Source organism: Phalaenopsis equestris, unplaced genomic scaffold (assembly GCF_001263595.1).
Source record: "Phalaenopsis equestris unplaced genomic scaffold, ASM126359v1 Scaffold000655, whole genome shotgun sequence".
Lineage (NCBI taxonomy): Eukaryota > Viridiplantae > Streptophyta > Magnoliopsida > Asparagales > Orchidaceae > Phalaenopsis > Phalaenopsis equestris.
This window is the reverse complement of record NW_018165095.1, coordinates 523,358-542,360: the sequence shown is the minus strand read 5'-3', so window position 1 is coordinate 542,360 and position 19,003 is coordinate 523,358. Positions and strand designations below refer to the sequence as shown.

The 19,003-nt window shown below is 34.4% G+C and overlaps 1 protein-coding gene across 4 annotated transcripts; it reads left to right on the top strand.

Moving 5' to 3' along the window:
• The first annotated feature begins 2,877 nt into the window (after positions 1-2,877).
• On the top strand, positions 2,878-4,843 carry LOC110030101 (zinc finger protein STOP1 homolog). Of its 4 annotated transcripts, none has more exons than XM_020732667.1 (2): positions 2,878-3,010; positions 3,307-4,843. In XM_020732667.1, exons 1-2 carry the CDS (start codon positions 2,995-2,997, stop codon positions 4,767-4,769), a joined length of 1,479 nt encoding a protein of 492 aa, XP_020588326.1. In that variant the 5' UTR covers positions 2,878-2,994; the 3' UTR covers positions 4,770-4,843. The 4 variants fall into 4 exon arrangements, with proteins under 4 accessions (XP_020588326.1, XP_020588328.1, XP_020588329.1 ...); XM_020732669.1 differs by lacking the exon at positions 2,878-3,010 and adding an exon at positions 3,081-3,102; XM_020732670.1 differs by lacking the exon at positions 2,878-3,010 and adding an exon at positions 3,085-3,152.
• The last annotated feature ends 14,160 nt before the right edge of the window (positions 4,844-19,003 follow it).

The following is a 19,003-nucleotide window of genomic DNA, read 5'->3' as shown; positions in this document are numbered from 1 at the left end:
GATTGTCAAGCTTATGAAGAACTAGCACGATTAAAAGTTCATTAGAAAATATTTTAAACTTGGACATAAGGTTTTGCTTTATAATTCATGATTAAAACTATTTTTTAAAAGATTCAAGTCCAAGTGCTTAGGACCATTCACTTTGGTGAATGTTTATCCTTTTGTCGTTGTATACATCCATGACATGAAAATTGCCAAAAAATTTAAGGTAAAATAACCAAAGAGATTGAAGTTGTATTTAGGAGGTCATGGAATGGGTCCTAAGAATGTATTAACTTGGGTTCATTCTAATTAGTAGATATTGCATTAATGATCTAAGGATGCTAAACCAAATACTACATGGTGAGTTCATTATGATTTGTTATATTGTTGCTTTGAATTTTCTTTTTGTGTGATTTTGAATTAAAATTTATTGTGCTACAGTGTGCTTAGGTTCCTTACTACAGTTAGTTGGAAATGAATGTGTTAATGGTAATAAAACCTAAAGTTATAGTAACTAAGGCTGACACATCCATGCCTCCTTCGACACTTCACACTAGGCTAATCATAAGTGTGGAAACCCTGTGCTAGCCAGTGTGTACCCGTGCTAAATGTAGGGGCAGATCTGCGCTACACTCAACGCAGATGCACAACCCAAACCAAGGAGACAATAAACCTACACTACCCTCTCAGCTCGCCCACATCAGACCTATTAAAAGGAGAAATTTTTGTTTTCCCTCCTCACACAACCCATCTTGAAACCCAAACCAAGGAGACAATAAACCTACACTACCCCTCTCAGCTCACCCACATCATACCTATTAAAAGGAGAAATTTTTGTTTTCCCTTCTCACACAACCCATATTGAGGGGGCAACAAACTTGCGCCACGTGATAACAGTCGGGTACCTCGTTACATAGGTTGACAAGTTTGGAAGTTTTATAATGATGTATGGAGCTTTGAATATATAAAGAATGGTTTTAGAGAGCTCTAGAGGGCTCTGGCTATTGGAGGTTGCCATTTTTTACTTTAGAATGCTTTGCTTGGAGCCCTAGGGTTTCTCCTTGAGGTTTGTTTTGGAGAGTTGTTTGAGGGTTTTTGTTAGAGAGAGTTTTAGAGAGTTGGAGAGGGTGAGAAACTTGAGTGTCGATCTCAATAAAAGAATTTCAATGATTCACATGATCTGAGTCACATGAGTATAATTTTTCATCATCTCTAACAAAACTCCAAAGCGTAGCTCATTGTCCCCATTAGGATTTTAGAATATTTTCAACTTCTATAAATTGAAACACTTTAAACTAAACTTAAGGTTTAATAAACTAGAATTTCCCCAACTAAGAAAATTACTAATTTCCTTGTGGGATTGACACACATATTCAAATGTGTATATTATTTGAGAGGCATGTGTAATTGTGTGATTGATGACTGCTTCATAACAATTTCATGCATCAACTAGATCAAAAGAAGTATCTAAACTATCAAACTAAATCTAAAGAAAGCCAGGTAGAGATAAAAACAAACAACTATATGACAATTAAAGATTATAAAGATCATTAACAGTAGAAGGATTATCATTCTTAAATTTTCATCTCGTACTCTTATGTTACAAAATCCAATGAATATTTTAAAAAAACAATCTCAATAGGATTACAAATATTTATTAAAAATCCTTTTATTTTTTCAAATCAGATATAATAAGCTATATAATGAATAAAAATGAGCTAAAAATTTTCTCCAAACCTTACAAGAAAATTTATCAACATAGTATATGTCTTCAAAAAAATTACTAGGAGCCAAAAAGAAATTCCGATTGGGAACACAACGGCAAAGTAAAATGTGAAAAAAAAAAAGATCATTTAAAAAGCAAATGTTAATGATATTCCATTTCAAAAGAACAAATCACACAAACAAGATTATCTAAAATGCCTCTATTAACAAGAATGTTACAAGTTTTAAGCATTTTATGCTAGATTTTTCACATAAGATAATCAAACTTGATAGCATACCCTTTAAACCAAATAAACTTTAACCAATTTTGAATAAAATAAGACTCCTAAAGAAAAAATAAACAACTTTATGAGCATAATTCATACAGTTCTAAGAACAAATAATACCCTCCATAATCATAGATGTTGTAAATAGAGTTAATACAATTAGGGGTGTATGAGCTTGAGCGAGCCAAAGGCTTGTTCGTATTCCGACTCGCTATTTCTTTTTTTGTTCATGTTCGGTTCATTTTCTTAACGAACAAATTGAACACGAGCTGTTCTCAAACAACAATTTTTTTTTTTGCAGCGCTAATCATATCAAAGATATCATTAATTTAATTTTTATATATTATTTTTTTATTATTTAATTAATACGAGCTAAACACAATCAACCGAAAGTTTGTTTGTGTTCGGCTTGTTTTTGAAACGAGATAAAAAAAATCCGTTTGTGTTTGACTCATTTTTATAGCAAACTAATCGAAAACGAACTACTTAGCAAATTGAATGCTAATTGTTTGCGAATGACAAGTTTTTTTTGATAGCCAGTAATACATGACAAAGGGGAAGCAACATTATAATTAAACACCAACTTGTTAGTTTCTCCAAATCACTCAAGAAAAGAAGTATCACAGAACTAGGGATCATAGCAGAAAAAGAGTTTACAAGAGGAAGTAACTCCAAAAACTAAACATATTCTAATATCTCAGTAGCCACTTTTAATAAACCTTTTCAAAAAAATGGAAACCTCGCAGTGGCAAGCTCCTAGGAATCCTTAGCCATGCAAATTTACTATTTACATTATTGGCGGAGCTGGTTTACCAATATGTTTCGGAGGTACAGTTGACTTCACCCGCATTTACAATTTCTATTTATAGTTCACATTTTTAACCTTCTTCGACGTTGTGTCCACTAAGCGAGATCCAGGTAGAGAGGTATAAGAAAACAGCGATTTTGACAGAGATTGATCTTAATCCCTTTGCTAATCTCGGTGGACATCTCTCTTTTGATACCCGCTTCTTTGAATTTGATGCTCTATCCTTACCGTAAGTTCACAGAAGTATTCTCCACTTTCTCGCCCTTTTCTTTCTTCTTGGTCTTGTTCATATTTTCTATGATGCAAGTGGGACAATGATCAGTTAGCGAAGATAATCTTTTGCAAGATTTGCATTTTCTGATTAAGATGTTGTAAAAATGAGATTTTGAATTGTTTCTTTAGCAGCAATCTAAGTTTTCTGCAATCAATTACTTTCATTCTGTTTCATGTATCTTTGTAGGTTTATTAGGTTTTCCTTTCGCCATGGATTCTTTTTTAACTCTTTCGTTTTAAATAACTTTACAGAAGCTAGCAGTTTTGGGATGAACTTCAGTTCCGAGTTTGCTGAAATGGAGCAAACTCCTTGGCCTTCTGAAATTTCAACCAGCTCTTGTTCTGCTAACAATTCATTCGAACACCTTAATTTGATTCCATCGTACACGCCAACGACATCAAAGAGTTTCAATTTCAACTCTCAGGCTGAAGGATCTCATCCCCGGAATCGTTCCAACCACCAGATAGTTAAAGATCCGAATGTTTGTTGGGATGCGAAGACTATGCTCAACAATCTATCGTTCCTCGAACAAAAGATCCACAACATTCAGGGCGTCGTCCATTCGATTGTCAACCAGAAGAGCCAAATATCTTCTCTCCCGAACGAATTCGCTGTTCAGCAGCAAGTTCTAACCACTGACCTTACCTCGATCATAGTTGACTTAATCTCAACGGCAGGAAACCTTCTTCCTTCCATTAAAAACAACCTCTTTTCTTCCAATTCTCCTCCCGCTCAATCATGCAATAGCTTTGATCCCTCAACTCAACTGGAGGCTGATGCTCCTTTCCCCAACCATGATCCCCCAACTCTGGAGATAGAAAAGTGTGCAGGGGAATACAATGAGCTGAAAAAAAGTGAGGATGATGGAAGGGAAGCGAACCACATTGAAGACCATGATACCAAGGAAAGCGAAGATGGTGCGGAGACGGATAATCTCTTACTCGGATCTTACGAAGTATTACAGTTGGCAAAAGAAGAGATTTTGGCGCCGCACACCCATTTTTGCACAATATGCGGAAAGGGATTCAAGCGAGATGCGAACTTGAGGATGCATATGAGAGGTCATGGTGAGGAGTACAAGACCCCAGCTGCTCTATCTAAGCCAAGCAAGAACTCCGAGCCCACGCTTATCAAGAGGTACTCATGCCCTTTTGTTGGGTGCAAGAGGAACAAGGATCACAAAGGTTTCCAACCTTTAAAGACACTGCTTTGCGTTAAGAACCACTATAAGAGGACTCACTGTGACAAATCCTATATATGTAGTAAATGCCATTCCAAGAAGTTCTCTGTTCTAGCTGATCTTAAAACTCATGAGAAGCACTGCGGGTGTGATAAGTGGCTTTGCTCTTGTGGAACAACCTTTTCTAGGAAGGACAAATTGTTTGGGCATGTAGCTTTGTTCCAAGGCCATTCTCCCGCGCTGCCCAGTGAAGAAGGCTGTGGTTTGGGATCATCAGAGCATGTTGGATTAGAGGGTAATGGATATGGGTTCTCAACGAATTATTTGAATGATGATGTGGATATAAAATTGTTTGATGATGACCGTGGTTATCTATCAACTCTGAGTTTTGAGCCATATGAATATGGGGTGAGTGACGACTTCATGAAAGTGGCATTTAGTTTTATGGAGAATTCACCTATCATTTGTCCTTCTGAACTATCTGATTTTGGTGAGAAGAAGGGAGATTCTTCTGATTCCCATTGTATGCTATAATGCTGATTTTTAATATATATTGCATTTTGATCATAATGCACATGATTGTTCCAGAAATTCTGAAGTTTGTATTTATTGTAGGTTGCAACCTTAGTTTACTGGTTCATTTATTTTATAATTTTATCCCTGTAGTTTAATCATAGATATTAGGTGAGTTCTCTGCCATGCGTTTATTTATTGAAAATGTTTACTTGGAGTCATACTTTCTATTTGTCATGTTTTATGAAGATCTTATGTTTCACATGTAACTTTTAAGAAGTTTATTTTTGTTCCTATGTAGGCTTCCGTAGAATTGGTTTACTTTCATGACTTGGTTATCATGTTTTTTCAATTTATCTGCTAGAGCATCAGGGTTAGGAAAACTTTGGTTCACCCTCCTTTTTTTGGGTTTGTTTGGATTTCATGAATTTTGACGTATATTTTATGATTGCATGTGAACTTATGAATCATCATTCTTTCTCATTTGAACTTGGGATTGGAATGATGGTTTTTCAAGCAAAAAGCACAAGATGATAACCAGCATTATTGTATGGTGTTGTGAAATGATTATTTTGGAGGGCGTGTATAAGTATCAAAATGTTAAATGTATTCTATAAGTCCCATTGAGTAGGGTGTTTACCCGGTAATTTCGAATTCTCCCCCTTCCCCTCTTTGTGCCCGATTTAATTAAGTCGATCATTTGGATAGTTATTATGATTTACTCGATTTAGATGATGTTCTATATCGACCACCCCAGTCAAAATTACCTATGGTCAATATGTTGTCTTTATGTCTTGCCCAATGTCATCACCTGACATAATAAAGTTTTTTATGATTTTGGTCATCATTATGCCACCATACAACATTACGAGTGAGATATTAATGATGACATTACCCAAATAGTTATGGTGGAACCCCCATTTGCTTATGTTTATTTGGACTAGAAAGTGTTCATGGATTAGCTCACAAATATGGATTGATACTTTAATTGGATTGCCTTGCCTAATGGGTAACAAGTTATATTTTCCTGCATGAAGAGGTCAACATAAAGTGGCCACGTCTTCTACTTGTTGTATCCTCATGATGAGATGAAAGAGCTTTAAAATAAGACACATGGATCCATGTTTGTGTGTGGATTATGTCATCTCAACTCTAAAACAATATCTTAAAGTTTTGTTTTTGGTCGTCTCCCTGCAAATTGGGTGTAGCAACGGGTACAGTCTCATATGAGACTCTACCTTCCGTGAAAGTAGCTCATAGCCGTCATAGCCTAGGACGGCTCAATAAATATGATTTTGTCCCCAGGGATCTACCAATTTTAAGAGAGAGGGCATTGTTGTAATCCCTTGTTCCAAAGCTTCCAAAATTACTTGCTTTAAGTTTGGCAAAGAAGCTACTATAGAATCACTTGACCCTATAAGAGTCTCTACAATTTTTTGTTGTTAATGTTGTAGTAGTGATTAATCATGGAAATTGATCATTCTAATCTCTGACAAAAATTGTTGCAGGAACGTTGTTACTGTCTCTGTGTTATCTAGAATGAAAATTAACTTGGAGCCTCAGCCTGAGGTCTTTTGTTTGAATTTGATACGATTTGTCCTTATAAGCTCTCAATAGATGTTCAATTTATTAATTAGCATCATGAACTCAGCATTGCCACCATGTTCAATAGAACTAAAGATCATAGGTGTCCCCTCCTCACTGTTCCAAGGATCTCGAGCGCCTCTCCCTTATTAATAATGTTGTAGATGTAAAGGTATGTAGTTTGGAAGAGCACCCATAACCGTAAGGATACGTCAAGAATTAGTGGAGGGCGGCATACCACGCCCAGATCGGCATAACCACGCTGCAATTCGTTCACTTCTTGGCTTCAGTACCAAGCACATAGAATAATCACACTAAGGATAGTGTGACTATGCCTGGGATAGTTTCTCTTTCGATTCGGTTCTTAAGTTTCGATTCGAGGGATGAAGTGAAACTCTCTTGTCTGTGGTGTTTCTCGACAAGAGTTCTTTTTGAAGGTGAATTATCGAGAGGGTGATTTAAGTGTGATGGCTTTCGCTTGTGGGATTGAGAGGAAGGTTTAGAGTGAACTTTTGTAAGTTCAAGTGATTGTCGAGAGAAGATCTGCATGATATAATCTGCGCGTTTCACTCATTTATAATGAAAGTTTCATTTGGTGTGGCTCTGCGATTTTTTCTCGTTCTCAAAGTTTTTCACGTAAATCCTGGTTTGCTTTTCATATATTACTTATGCTTTTGTTCGATTTTTTTGCTTCGAATTTCTTGAATTTGTATTCCTATTGTTTGAGATGTAGATTTGATTATGAACTAATCGCAGTCCTAAGTGAATATTCCATCCCAACAAGTGATATCAGAGTGGGGTGTTTGATTTGAGTGAGAGCTATGGCCGACGAAGCGAGATATAAAGTGGAGAAGTTCAATGTATCGAACTTCGCGTTCAGGAAGATGCAAGTGGAAGATCTAATGTATCAGAAAAAATTGTATTTGCCACTAAAGGAATCACCAAGACTCCTAAAAATTGTATTTGCCACTAAAGGAATCACCAAGACGATGCATATCAGAAAAAATCGATGATTATGGAGGAATGTGAAGTGTTGGGTTGAACGTTTATATGTTTGATTCATTTGTCATTTTTTTGTCTGTTTCATTCGATATAGTGAATAAGAAAATTACGGTGGATATCATGGTAGCATTGATAAAGATGCATGTAAAATTTTTTATTTCAAATAAGATTTTTCTGATAAAGAGGTTATTCAAGATGAAGATGATACAATAAAATTTAGTGGCTCGACACTTAAAACAATTTCAATTTTGTAACTAACCAATTGTGTTCTGTGGAGATCAAATTTGATGATGAGGTTAGAGAACTATTAATTCTTTCTTCATTAGCGGACACTGGGATGGTCTGATCACAACAGTAATACTTCAGCGAATATGAAGTTGAACTTTGATGACATCGTTGAATTTTTGTTAAATGAAGAAGTTCGTAGAAAGGCGGAGAATGGTAAATTTTTAGGTTCTGCGTTGAATGTTGCTAATAGGGGAATGAATCTGGACAGGAATATAGACAGAAAGATTCAAGTCCAGAAGAGGAATGTCTATGTAAAGCAGAGGAAATAACAAAGGAGAATGCTGAAACTGTGGAAAGAAAAACATTTCAAAAAAGACTATAAAACTTCTAAGAAGGCTGGTGATGGAGGGAAAGAAAAGATTCTCTCTACAAATGACTTCATAAGAGAAATCCAAGTTCACTCCTTGGTGTTATCCCTTGTCAGTATTGAATCCTGGATTGTAGATTCATGAGCTTCTTTTTATGCATGCCTCAACAAAGAAATATTTAACAATTATACTTCAACAAGACCTGAAATATAGTAGGAAAGGGTGATGTGGATATCAAGTTACCAAATGAATTAGTCTGAAAGTTTAGTGAAGTCAGACATGCTCCAAGTCTCAATAGAAATTGATCTCTGTGGGCCAGTTGATCAATGAAATAACGAATTTCATTGATGTGGCTGGAATCAAAGTGGATGCAAGGCTATGGCATTGTAGGCTTTGCCATGCGAGCATAAAGTGTATGAAGTCCCTACTCTCAACAAATAAACTTCAGGGTTTAAAATCTGTAGATGTCAAAGAAACTAGAGTTAGTACATACTGACGTATTTGACCTTACTCCATTCCAGTCCATTGAAAGTTCTGACTACTTTGTCACATTTAATGATGATCACACAAAAAATTTCTAAGTTTACTTCTTAAAACAAAAAACTAGCATATCTGAAAGATCATGGTAGAAAATGAGGCTGACTTGAAGCTAAACTATCTCAAATCAAATAATGATGGCGAGTATTATGATACGATTTTCAGTAACTACTATGATTCATTGGAGATCAGACGCAAATTCACTGTTCCAAGAACTTCCCAACAGAGTGGAGTAGTTGCGCATAAATAGAATTTTTACGGAGCATTTCAAAAGCATGAGGTTGCATGCAGGTTTGCTAAAACACTTTTAGGTAGAAGTTGTGAACACCAGTGTATCTGATCAACTGTGGTTCGACAATACCTTTAAAGGAAGACTTATCCAAGGAAGTCTGTAGTGTCAAAGAGATAAATGTATCAGACTTAAAGGTATTTGATTGTTCTCCATATGTACATACTGATGCGGGGTTTGGGAGTAAACTTGACTTAAAATCTATCAAGTGCACTCTCATTGGGCATGACTTAGATGAATTTGGTTATAAATTCCGACACTATTATAATCAGAAGTTCATCAGAGTAGAGATGTTATTTTCAATGAAATTGAGATGTACAAGGACATGATCAAAACTTAGGATTGTCCATCGGTTACTTCTAAAAAGTTTAAATATGTTGAGATAGAAGATTGTGGTGATTAGGAGGGATGAGAAAGAAGAAATGCTCAATCTAGATAAAACACAAGAAGTTACTCAAGTCATTGACCACTGAAGTCAGGAGGTTCAACAGTGCTATTCGACCGACACAGAGGTATTCTTCATATTTTTATTATTTGTTGATAGTAGTGAACGAGTGCTTTGAGAATGCCACTCAAGTTTAAAATTTAAAGAAGTGGAGGTTTTCCATGGATGATAAAATGCAGTCCTTGGAGTCAAATTACCCTTGATATTTGGCTGTATTACCAGATGACAAATGAGCACCACACATCAAGTAGGTATACATGCTGAAAGACAAATTAGATAGTAGTAGACGCTAAAAGACAAGGATTGTTGTGAAGGGATTTCAACAGAAAGAAGTGGACGATACTGAAATTTTTTCTCCGGTAATGAAGATGACAACTGTTAGAGTTGCGCTGAGCTTGGTAGCAAAGGAAGGTTTATATTTGGAGCAGATAGATGTAACAACAGCCTTTTTTTCATGGAACTCTCAGAGAGAAATGATACATGGTGCAACTGTAGGGTTACAGAGATATAAATAAAGATGATTTTATTTGTAGGTTGAAGAAAAACCTCTATGACTTGAAGTAGGCTCCAAAACAATGATATAAGAGGTTTGATAGGTTACTATCAGACATTGGATACATGAAGTGCCCAACATACCACAATTTCTTCATTAAAAATTTTTTTGGTAATAGTCATATCTTTTTTCTTTTGCATGTGGATAACATGCTGATTACAAGGGCATATATAGAGAAGATCAGAGATTTTAATGAGCAATAGTCATATCTTTTTTCTTTTGCATGTGGATAACATACTGATTACAAGGGCATATATAGAGAAGATCAAAGATTTTAATGAGTAATTATCAAGTGAGTTTGAATTGAATGATTTATGTCCAACCAGAAAGATCCTCGGGATAAGAATCAACAATGACAAAAATGCAGGTACATTGAAGTTGTCTCAAACAAAGTGTTCGAAAGATCCTGCAGATGTTCAACATGGGTGGGGAAAAACCAGTTTGCATCCCCCTTTAGTTGTCATTTCAAGCTATTTAAGGAATTAATTGCTAAGTCTGAAGCAGAGCAAACACAGATGGGGAAAATTTTTTATATTTCAACAATTGAAAGTATAATGTATGTTATAATTTATATTAGACCAGATATTGCATATGCAGTAGGAGTGATCAACAGATGTATGAGCAATCCAAACTTGCATCACTGGGAGGCAGAGAATTGGATTCTCAGTTATTTAATAAGAGCAGTCAACATGTCACTTTACTATGGAAGTGCAGGGATAAGTCTATAAAAATTTGTAGATTTAGATATGATAGAAGATTTAGATGGTAGGAGTATAAAAGGGTATATCTTCATTTTGGGGAACACAAATGTGAGTTGGATTTCCATACCACAAAAGATTGTTGTTTTTTCAACAATAAAAACCAAATGCATTGATATCATTGAGGTTAGCAAGGAGATGGTTTGGATACATGGCTTTACTATAGAATTATACAAGGAGCAAAAGATTAAGCTTCATAGTGACAATATGAGTGTTATTCATTTTGCTAAAAATATTTTTCATGATAGGACGAATTCAGATGATATATCATTTTATATGTTTTCTCCTAGAAAGTGACAGTTACTTTTAAAGAATATATATACAACTAAGAATCATGCAGACATGTTGACTAAGTTTGTGACTATCCAGAAATTGGAGGTATGCTTGGCTTCAGTTGGAGTTCAGGAATGTTGAAACTTGGGGTAAGCCACACTACGGTACGTGACTATGAAGTTGGTACAAACAGAGGTACAGGTCTGGAGGACATATGTAGGGTGCTATTAGTCTCAAAGTAGGAGATTGTTGAGGCATGAAGCTTGGAAGAACACCCATACCAGTGTAGCTACGCTATCCTAAGGATTACCAGGCTGGCATAACCACGCTCAGATCGGCATAACCACGTCGCGACCCCTTCACTTCTTGGCTTCGGAATCTGAGCGCACGGAATAATTAGGCTAAGGACGACAAAATTTACAAAAGAAGAATTCAGAGAAACCGAGCTCTAACAAATGGAATATCTAACAGAACACCAAGAAGTAACACAACAAGCTCCTCAACCTAGGTACAAGCCAAAGACAGAGAAATGGAGGCAGCACCATTCTTAGCGAGGAAATCAACCGCTATGTTGGCTTCCCTAAAAGTTAATGCCCAAGATACATTGAAGAGACGTAACAAATTGAAATTCTCCCGCACCAGAACACATGTGGAAAGGCAACTCTGAATCAGTTTCGATTATCAAACTTTGAAAACTGAGCAGACGGGCAATTTGAAGACAGCAAAAATCTGCAGCTGATACCGAGTAAACAGGAGAGATGTTACAGGGAGCAGAGAATTTGAAGACAGCAAAAATCTGCAGCTGATACCGACTAAACAGGAGAGATGGGTTTACAGGGAGCAGACAAGTACAGGAAGCATCTCCCAGAATGGTCCCTGAAAACACCCCCACTCCAACAGTAGAGGATTTGCAGCTTCCATCGATATTAACTTTAAGAAATAGGAACAGCTGTTTAAACCACCCAGCCAATCGAACCAACTTCCTTTTCTCAGTTTTTGATCAACATGTAAAGCAGATTTTAACACCTCCAGCCCCTGAGAATGTTTTGGCTTGACAGAGTCAAATGCCAACACTTTATGAATGAAAGTTTTAATATTAAAGAAAACCCGAGTCTCGAGATGATAGATTTGATTGTGCTTTCTTTCATTTGGCTCCATCCAGATAAACCAACAAATAAATAACAGACCAAACTTTGTAAATGAGGAAAGGAATGTTTTCGCCTCCAACACTCCAAATAGTGATCCAGCGAATGATAACCCTCTGTAGGAAAGTTGTATCAAAATAGAAATGTTTCTGAAACAAGGAAAAAACTACCCTAATTGACCCTCAATTGATAAATTACTTTGGGAAGTTTTGAGAGAAATTATCTTCTCATATAAGAGTGTAATAGTGGATGTTATTAGTATAATTCAAGTTGGTCGGTTGACCTATTTTGTGATGGAAAAATACTGCTCAGGCTAAAAGGAAATGTTTATAAGATGGTAGTGAGAATGGTGTATGGCACAAAGTGCTGGCTTTCAAAGAGAATCATAAAATAAAGTTAGTGTTGCTGAGATGAGAATGCTTAGGTGGATGAGTGGCTTGACACTTAGAGACAAAATGCAGAATGAATATATCCGTGATAGGGTTGGTGTAGCTCCAGCGCCGAATAAGATTAGAAAGAATTGTCTTAGATGGTTTGGTCACATTAAACATCAATCATTAGATGTTTCATGTTAAGAAAGCGAGAGGTTGACTTGAAAAGTTTCGGGCATATTGTATAAAAAATGATCTTAATATATTAGAATTAAATCAAATTATGACACTTAGTAGAACACAATGAAGAAAAAGGATTCCTGTGCCAGCTCTACTTAGTGGGATAAAGGTTTTTTGTTGTTATTGCTGTATTAAAAATATATATTCTCATATTTAAATGATAAATATAAATAAATAAATAAATAAATTTATTTAAATCTTTTATATACATGTGCCCCTGCTAGTGTAAGCATGAGATTTTATTCATTTATTTATTTATTTATGCCTCTTCCTTCGTTCCAAAGTTTTTGATCATGCTTCTACAAATATTATGTCCATAAATCTTAATCGTATGTCTAGGTTTTTGTTTCATTATATTTATTATCAACTTTTATTAGGGGTTGTTTGGTTTGATGTAAAATAGGTGTAAAGTGAAATAAATGCATGAATTTTGACTTTTTATTGTTTCGTTATCATGAAGCTCATAGTAAAATTAAAATATCACAAAATTTATAATTCTCAAATTAGTTATATAGCTTTGCCTTAATAAAAATTTTTACATTCGGAGTCCGGACACAGCTTTGTAAGCTCATAGTAAAATTAAAATATCACAAAATTTATATTTCCCAAATTAGTTATATAGCTTTGCCTTAATAAAAAAATTTACATTCGGAGTCCGGACACAGCTTTGTGTGCAGACTTCCAATAATATGCTGCCACGTGGAGTTTATTGTAGAGTTATTGAAGTGAAACCGCGAAGGTTATTTGGGGTTATTGTGGGGTTAATACGGGAGTTATTGAAGTGGAACCACAGAGGTTATTGAGAGATTATTGTGGGGGTTATTAATGTGGAACCGCAAAGGTTATTGGGGGGTTTATTTGGGGGGTTAATGGGGGGTTATTGCGGGGGTTATTGTAGGGGGTTATTGGAGTGGAACCGCGAATGTTATTGGAGGGGTTATTGAGGGGTTATTGCGGCGTTATTGGAGTTAATGATTTAATAACCCCCCAATAACTTTCGTGGTTCCACTGCAATAACCCCCACGGTTCTACTTTAATATTTTTTAAGTAGGCCCGATACTACACATGGCGGCATATTAATGGAGTCTGCATGCAGAGCTGCGTCCCCGCTCTAGATATGTAAAATTTTCTCCCGCCTTAAACATACAGCGAGAATTGAGCGCAAAAACAAAATTATTTCCTCTTCTGCCTCACGATACGGCCTCCCGAGTCCCTCCCGTCGCTGCGGCCTCCGTCCAGTCCCTCCCATCACTGTGGCCTCCGTCCAGTCCCTCCCATCGCTGCGGCCTCCTAGCGGTCCTCCTCTCCTCTGCTCCTCCCCGTTACCATTTGTCCTTGGAAATAACTCCTCATCTCCATTTTTCAGGAGAAACGAATGCAGTCTTCTTACCCAGTTTAAGACAATGTTCTTTTCCTCTGCATAAGAATCCTTTAAGGGCTTTTTGGGGCCTCCGTCCAATCTCCTGTTTAAGCATATCTCCTCGAAAACATACTTATTATAGAATCAGCAAGTTCTATCTTATTTTATGATGATTGATTATCATTTTCTCAGTCAGCTAGATTTTCCATGGGGTCTTTCATGAATTATTTATCAAATTTTTTGTAACAGCATTCCTCCCCGTTACCATTTGTCCTTGGAAATAACTCCTCATCTCCATTTACTGTTATTCTTTTGGGAAATTTACATACTTAGGCTACAATCCTTGTGTATTTTCATATCTCACACGTAAGCTTTCGTATTTACATATATGCATGATATTAAAGATTTGAGTGTTATATGTGTAAATATGAAAGTTCAAGTGTGAGATTTCTAATTGCATAAGAATTGTGTACTAGTTCTTAAGAACTTTGATGGCAAAAAGGGACGGTCTGGAGATCAACTTATCCCCAACGCTTCTAACAAAAAGTGATGTTTGGAGCTATGGAGTAGTCCTGTATGAGATTTTATTATATCTATGTTTTTTTCTCTTCGTCCAGTCTATAATATCAGGATGCAATGTTGAGTGCTTTAGGGAGTAGGAGGGTGAAGTGAGGTGATTGTATGTGATTAGGAAAGTTGCATTGAACAATAGGTGTGTAAAAATTATCATCCTTTGCTAGATAAGATGATAAATGGATGTTCTGTGTTCCTACAGAAGTGAAATGTTATAAAAATATTTTATCTTAGTATGGAAGATTATAATATATAAACTAATTTGATCAAGTATATGTATTTAGTTTAGAAATAGATGAACAAGTAGAGGGCAATGAAGAAGAGTTGTCCGATGTCGATAATTTGCCTGACTATAATAAGTAATATCATTCAATTATTCATGCAGTTGTCACTACCACAGTGAGTAGTATATACTTATTATTAGATGAGACGAGAAGTCAAAAAAGAAATTATAATCCTGAATGAGATATCCAACGTCAAATATATCTCTTTAGATTCTATCTTGGTTTTGTTTCTGATTGTGTAAGCATGGTGTGAATGAGAATAAAAATATTTTTTCAAGTTGTGCAACTTACTGCGAACGAGAATACTGCTTGTCGATACAAGCTATGTGTGCATAGAAGAACAAGTTATTGTATTTGTACATACACTCGGCAACTTACTGCGAACGAGAATACTGCTTGTCGATATAAGCTATGTGCGCATAGAAGAACAAGTTGTTGTATTTGTGTCACGGTGTTCGTAATCGTGTCATACAATTCAACTTTCAAAGATCAGAAGAAATTATTAGTAGATACTTCAACAATGTATTATGCCTTTGGAGAGATGCGACATGAAATGATTAAGCCTCCAATACTTCAAACTCCATATAAAATAACATTTCATCACATTTTTTTATAGCTTATTTTTCTAAAATAATTACATGAATAGGATTGTGTTGGCGCCGTTACACACATTAAAGCAAGATTAACAAAGAAATATGAATTCGCCTTCAGAGGTAGAAAACCATATCTAAGTCAAAATGTGCTAGCAGCAGTGAACTTTGATGTATGGTTGACATATGTTTTAGCAGGTTGGGAAGGTTCGACCCATGTGCAACTGTCCTTAGAAATGAATTAGAACGATCATATGGTTTATGTATTCCAAAAGATATATGAATTAGGTTCCTATTAAGTATCATAAATAGTTAAATTTTTTAATTAATGTAAACTATTAATTATTGCAGACAAATTCTACTTAGTTGATTGTGGTTACTTAATAAAAAAGAATTTTATCTCTCCATGCCGTGCAACAAGATATCACTTAAACGAGATTAGTGACATTACACTAATAAATTATAAGAAGTTATTCAATCTTCGACTCTCATTTTTACGCAACTGTGAAGCGTGTTTTTGGTTCATTGAAGAACTTATTTGCAATTTTAAAGAGAGAATCATATTTTTCATTAGAAAGCTAAGTTGAAGCTATAGTTGTTTGTTGTGTATTACATAACTGGATGTTCACCGAAGGTGGGGATAATTTTGTATGAACACATTTTAGATGACTCTCAAGAGTGGCTAGAAAAAAGAGATCAAATATCTGCTTGTCATGTGGAACCACATAAATATTATTGGTTATTAATTGAAATGTTATTTAACTTTTATTTTTTGAATTATAATAGTCTCATTTTTTTACATTGACAATATTAAATTAAAAAAAAATATTGTTCTTTTTCTGAAGAGATTTATTCTTTTATGTCACTTTCCTTTTTTTCTCACTAGACAATATATCTTGAACATATTGTGGCACTGTAAATATTGTTTTCATATTTTTAATTATGTATTTATAGCATGTTTTTTTATTTACAAAAATATGGATGCACAACAATCAACTAATCGAGCTGCTTCAAAGAATAAGAAAAGAAAAAGTTTCATGTGAAACTTAAAACCTGAGTGGGTCACCGTTTGTTACAAATTATGGTTGAATATGTTGATTTCAATATGTGAAGTGCCCAAGAATTTAAGGAGTCCCGTTTACCAAGGAGCTGCTCTGAAGCTAAAAGAGAAATTTGGAATTGAAGTTATAGGGGAGCAATGTAAGAACCAAATTTGACACCAATGAACTTTATGGATTTATATTCATGAACTAAAGAAAAAAACGGGCATGTCTTGGGATGAAAATAAAAAAATTATCTTATTGGGTTCTGAGGAATATTTATCTCATATTTAGGTATTACTTTTGCTAAAGTATTTTGTTAAGAAATCAGAAATAAAATAAATTCCCTGAATTTTTCTTATTGTGTCACATACTTTTCCTAGACATGCAACACTTCTAAATGTTCCAATTACAAATTATATGGAGTTGGAGAAGATATGCGGTGAAGGTCATGCTACTGGAGATTGGGCTAAGTCTAAATAGTCAAGCTCTTATTGGCACCCAACAAATAAATTTGCATGATGATGAGATTGAACTTTTTGGAGAGATTGGAGGAGATGTATCACTTCCTATGCGGTTGCCTGAAGTGGAAGTAGAAGGTAGTAAAAAAATGCTGAAACTAGATATGTCATGTTCCTCGATGGGGTGCGGCTAAAAAAAAAAAAAAGCCAAGTTCTACTGATGATCACAACATTCATGACTACATTATTATGATGGTCAATAGTGTCAGTGAAGCTGTCAATGCCATAAAAAGTACAACAAGAGCCTCCGAAGATAGAAAAATGTTCACGGAGTTATACCTTTTGTGAGAGATATCATTTTTTAAATGTGAAATATATCTTTTCATGCATAGGTTTAAAGCACTTAAACCACTAAAGTGCTATGTTGTATAAATATAAAAATTTAATTATAATGAATCTTAAATTTATTAGAGTTGATTTAAATTATAATTATATTAATTCTGATCAGAATTAATGCCGCTGGGCTTTTTTTTTCTTTTATTTTTAATTTCTATGTATTTACATAGCTATCATTTAAATTTTACTTTTTATACACATGCAGTTTTATTTATGTAATATATTATAGCATCGTGTTTACAGTTTATAAGTTATCTTTAAATAACTAGCTATTTCAATACAAAACAAGCATGATTGGTTACAAGAGGAAGTTTAAAAGTATTAATTAAGAAAATAGAATATATATATATATATATATAGATGAGTAGTTTTTTTACAAAATTAATTGACTACAAGGCTAGGAAGATTTATAATCAATTAAAAGTATTAATTAAGAAAATAGAATAAATATTATTAAATTAGATTCAAGTGATGTTTTAGTATAAACAATAAATTTCAAATCTTGCCCCCAACCCTTAACATATTATGGCTTAATGATTAGGGTTGTCAAAACGACACTTTGTTAGTAAATAGCTCGCGTTCGGCTCGTTAAGCAAATGAGCTAAACATGAATATATTTTTTTAGCTCAAAATATAAATGAGCCGACTCGTGTTCGGCTCGTTTACACCCCTAGCTACAACTATTTTAACTTGTTTCTTAAATAAATATGCCGACATATCTCAGATATTTTACATAATTACATAATTAGGATCATCAATTATTTTATAAGGTGTAGTGCTCCATATTTTACATAATTACAATTTATCCCCTTTTGTGTGATTTTACTTTCCAAGTAAGGTTTTGATTTAATTATTTATATTAGCTCATTTAATAGGTCCAATCATTGAATTCTTGAGGGATAATTCTCTTTTCTAATTAAGACTTGGAAGCAAAGGGTTAAAAAATGTAAACTTTTTAATTTACAAATATACCTTACATTAATTTATTTGACTTTTTTGGTTTTTATAAAGTATTGCATGGGTTTAGTGTTTTAATTATTTTTTTTTCCTTCAAAATTAATTATTTGACTTTTTTGGTTTTTATAAAGTATTGCATAGGTTTAGTGTTTTAATTGTTTTTTTTTCCTTCAAAGTTAATTATTTTTTTTTATTTTTTATTTATAATTTATTTATTTATTTATTTATTTATTTATCGGATTAATCTTCAATTTTATGAAAAATTACAAATTTTTTTTTAAATTTTAGTCTCTGAAATCTCAATCACTCCAATTTTTTACTTAATTTTGACTATATTCAATTTTTATGATTTTTTTAATGATTTAATTATTTTAATCAATCTTTGAATTAAGTATGTGATAATTTACTTAGGTTTTATTTTTTTTCTTCCCCTAGTATTACTACATTTATACCATTTTATTTTATATTTTTTGTGATATTTAATTATTTAGTTATGAATTTTTAATGCCCTTGTTAATTTTCTTGATTTAATTAATTCAAAAAAGGCTAGATATTTCTGTTTGTACCGCACACACACGTTCTAGGCAGCTACTAAATCCCATTCTATTCCTTCTGGTCGACTGCGCTTTCTACGCTGGCGTCGAGTTGACCCTCCATCACATGCTTTGCTTGACCCTGCAATCTCCCAAATAATTTAATATGTGTTGTCCGTTCTAAATATGCAGAAACGAACATCATCCGTTTATCGTCCCCAAAGAGACAGAGAACACACGCCGTTTGTGATCAAACCCTTGAACCGCT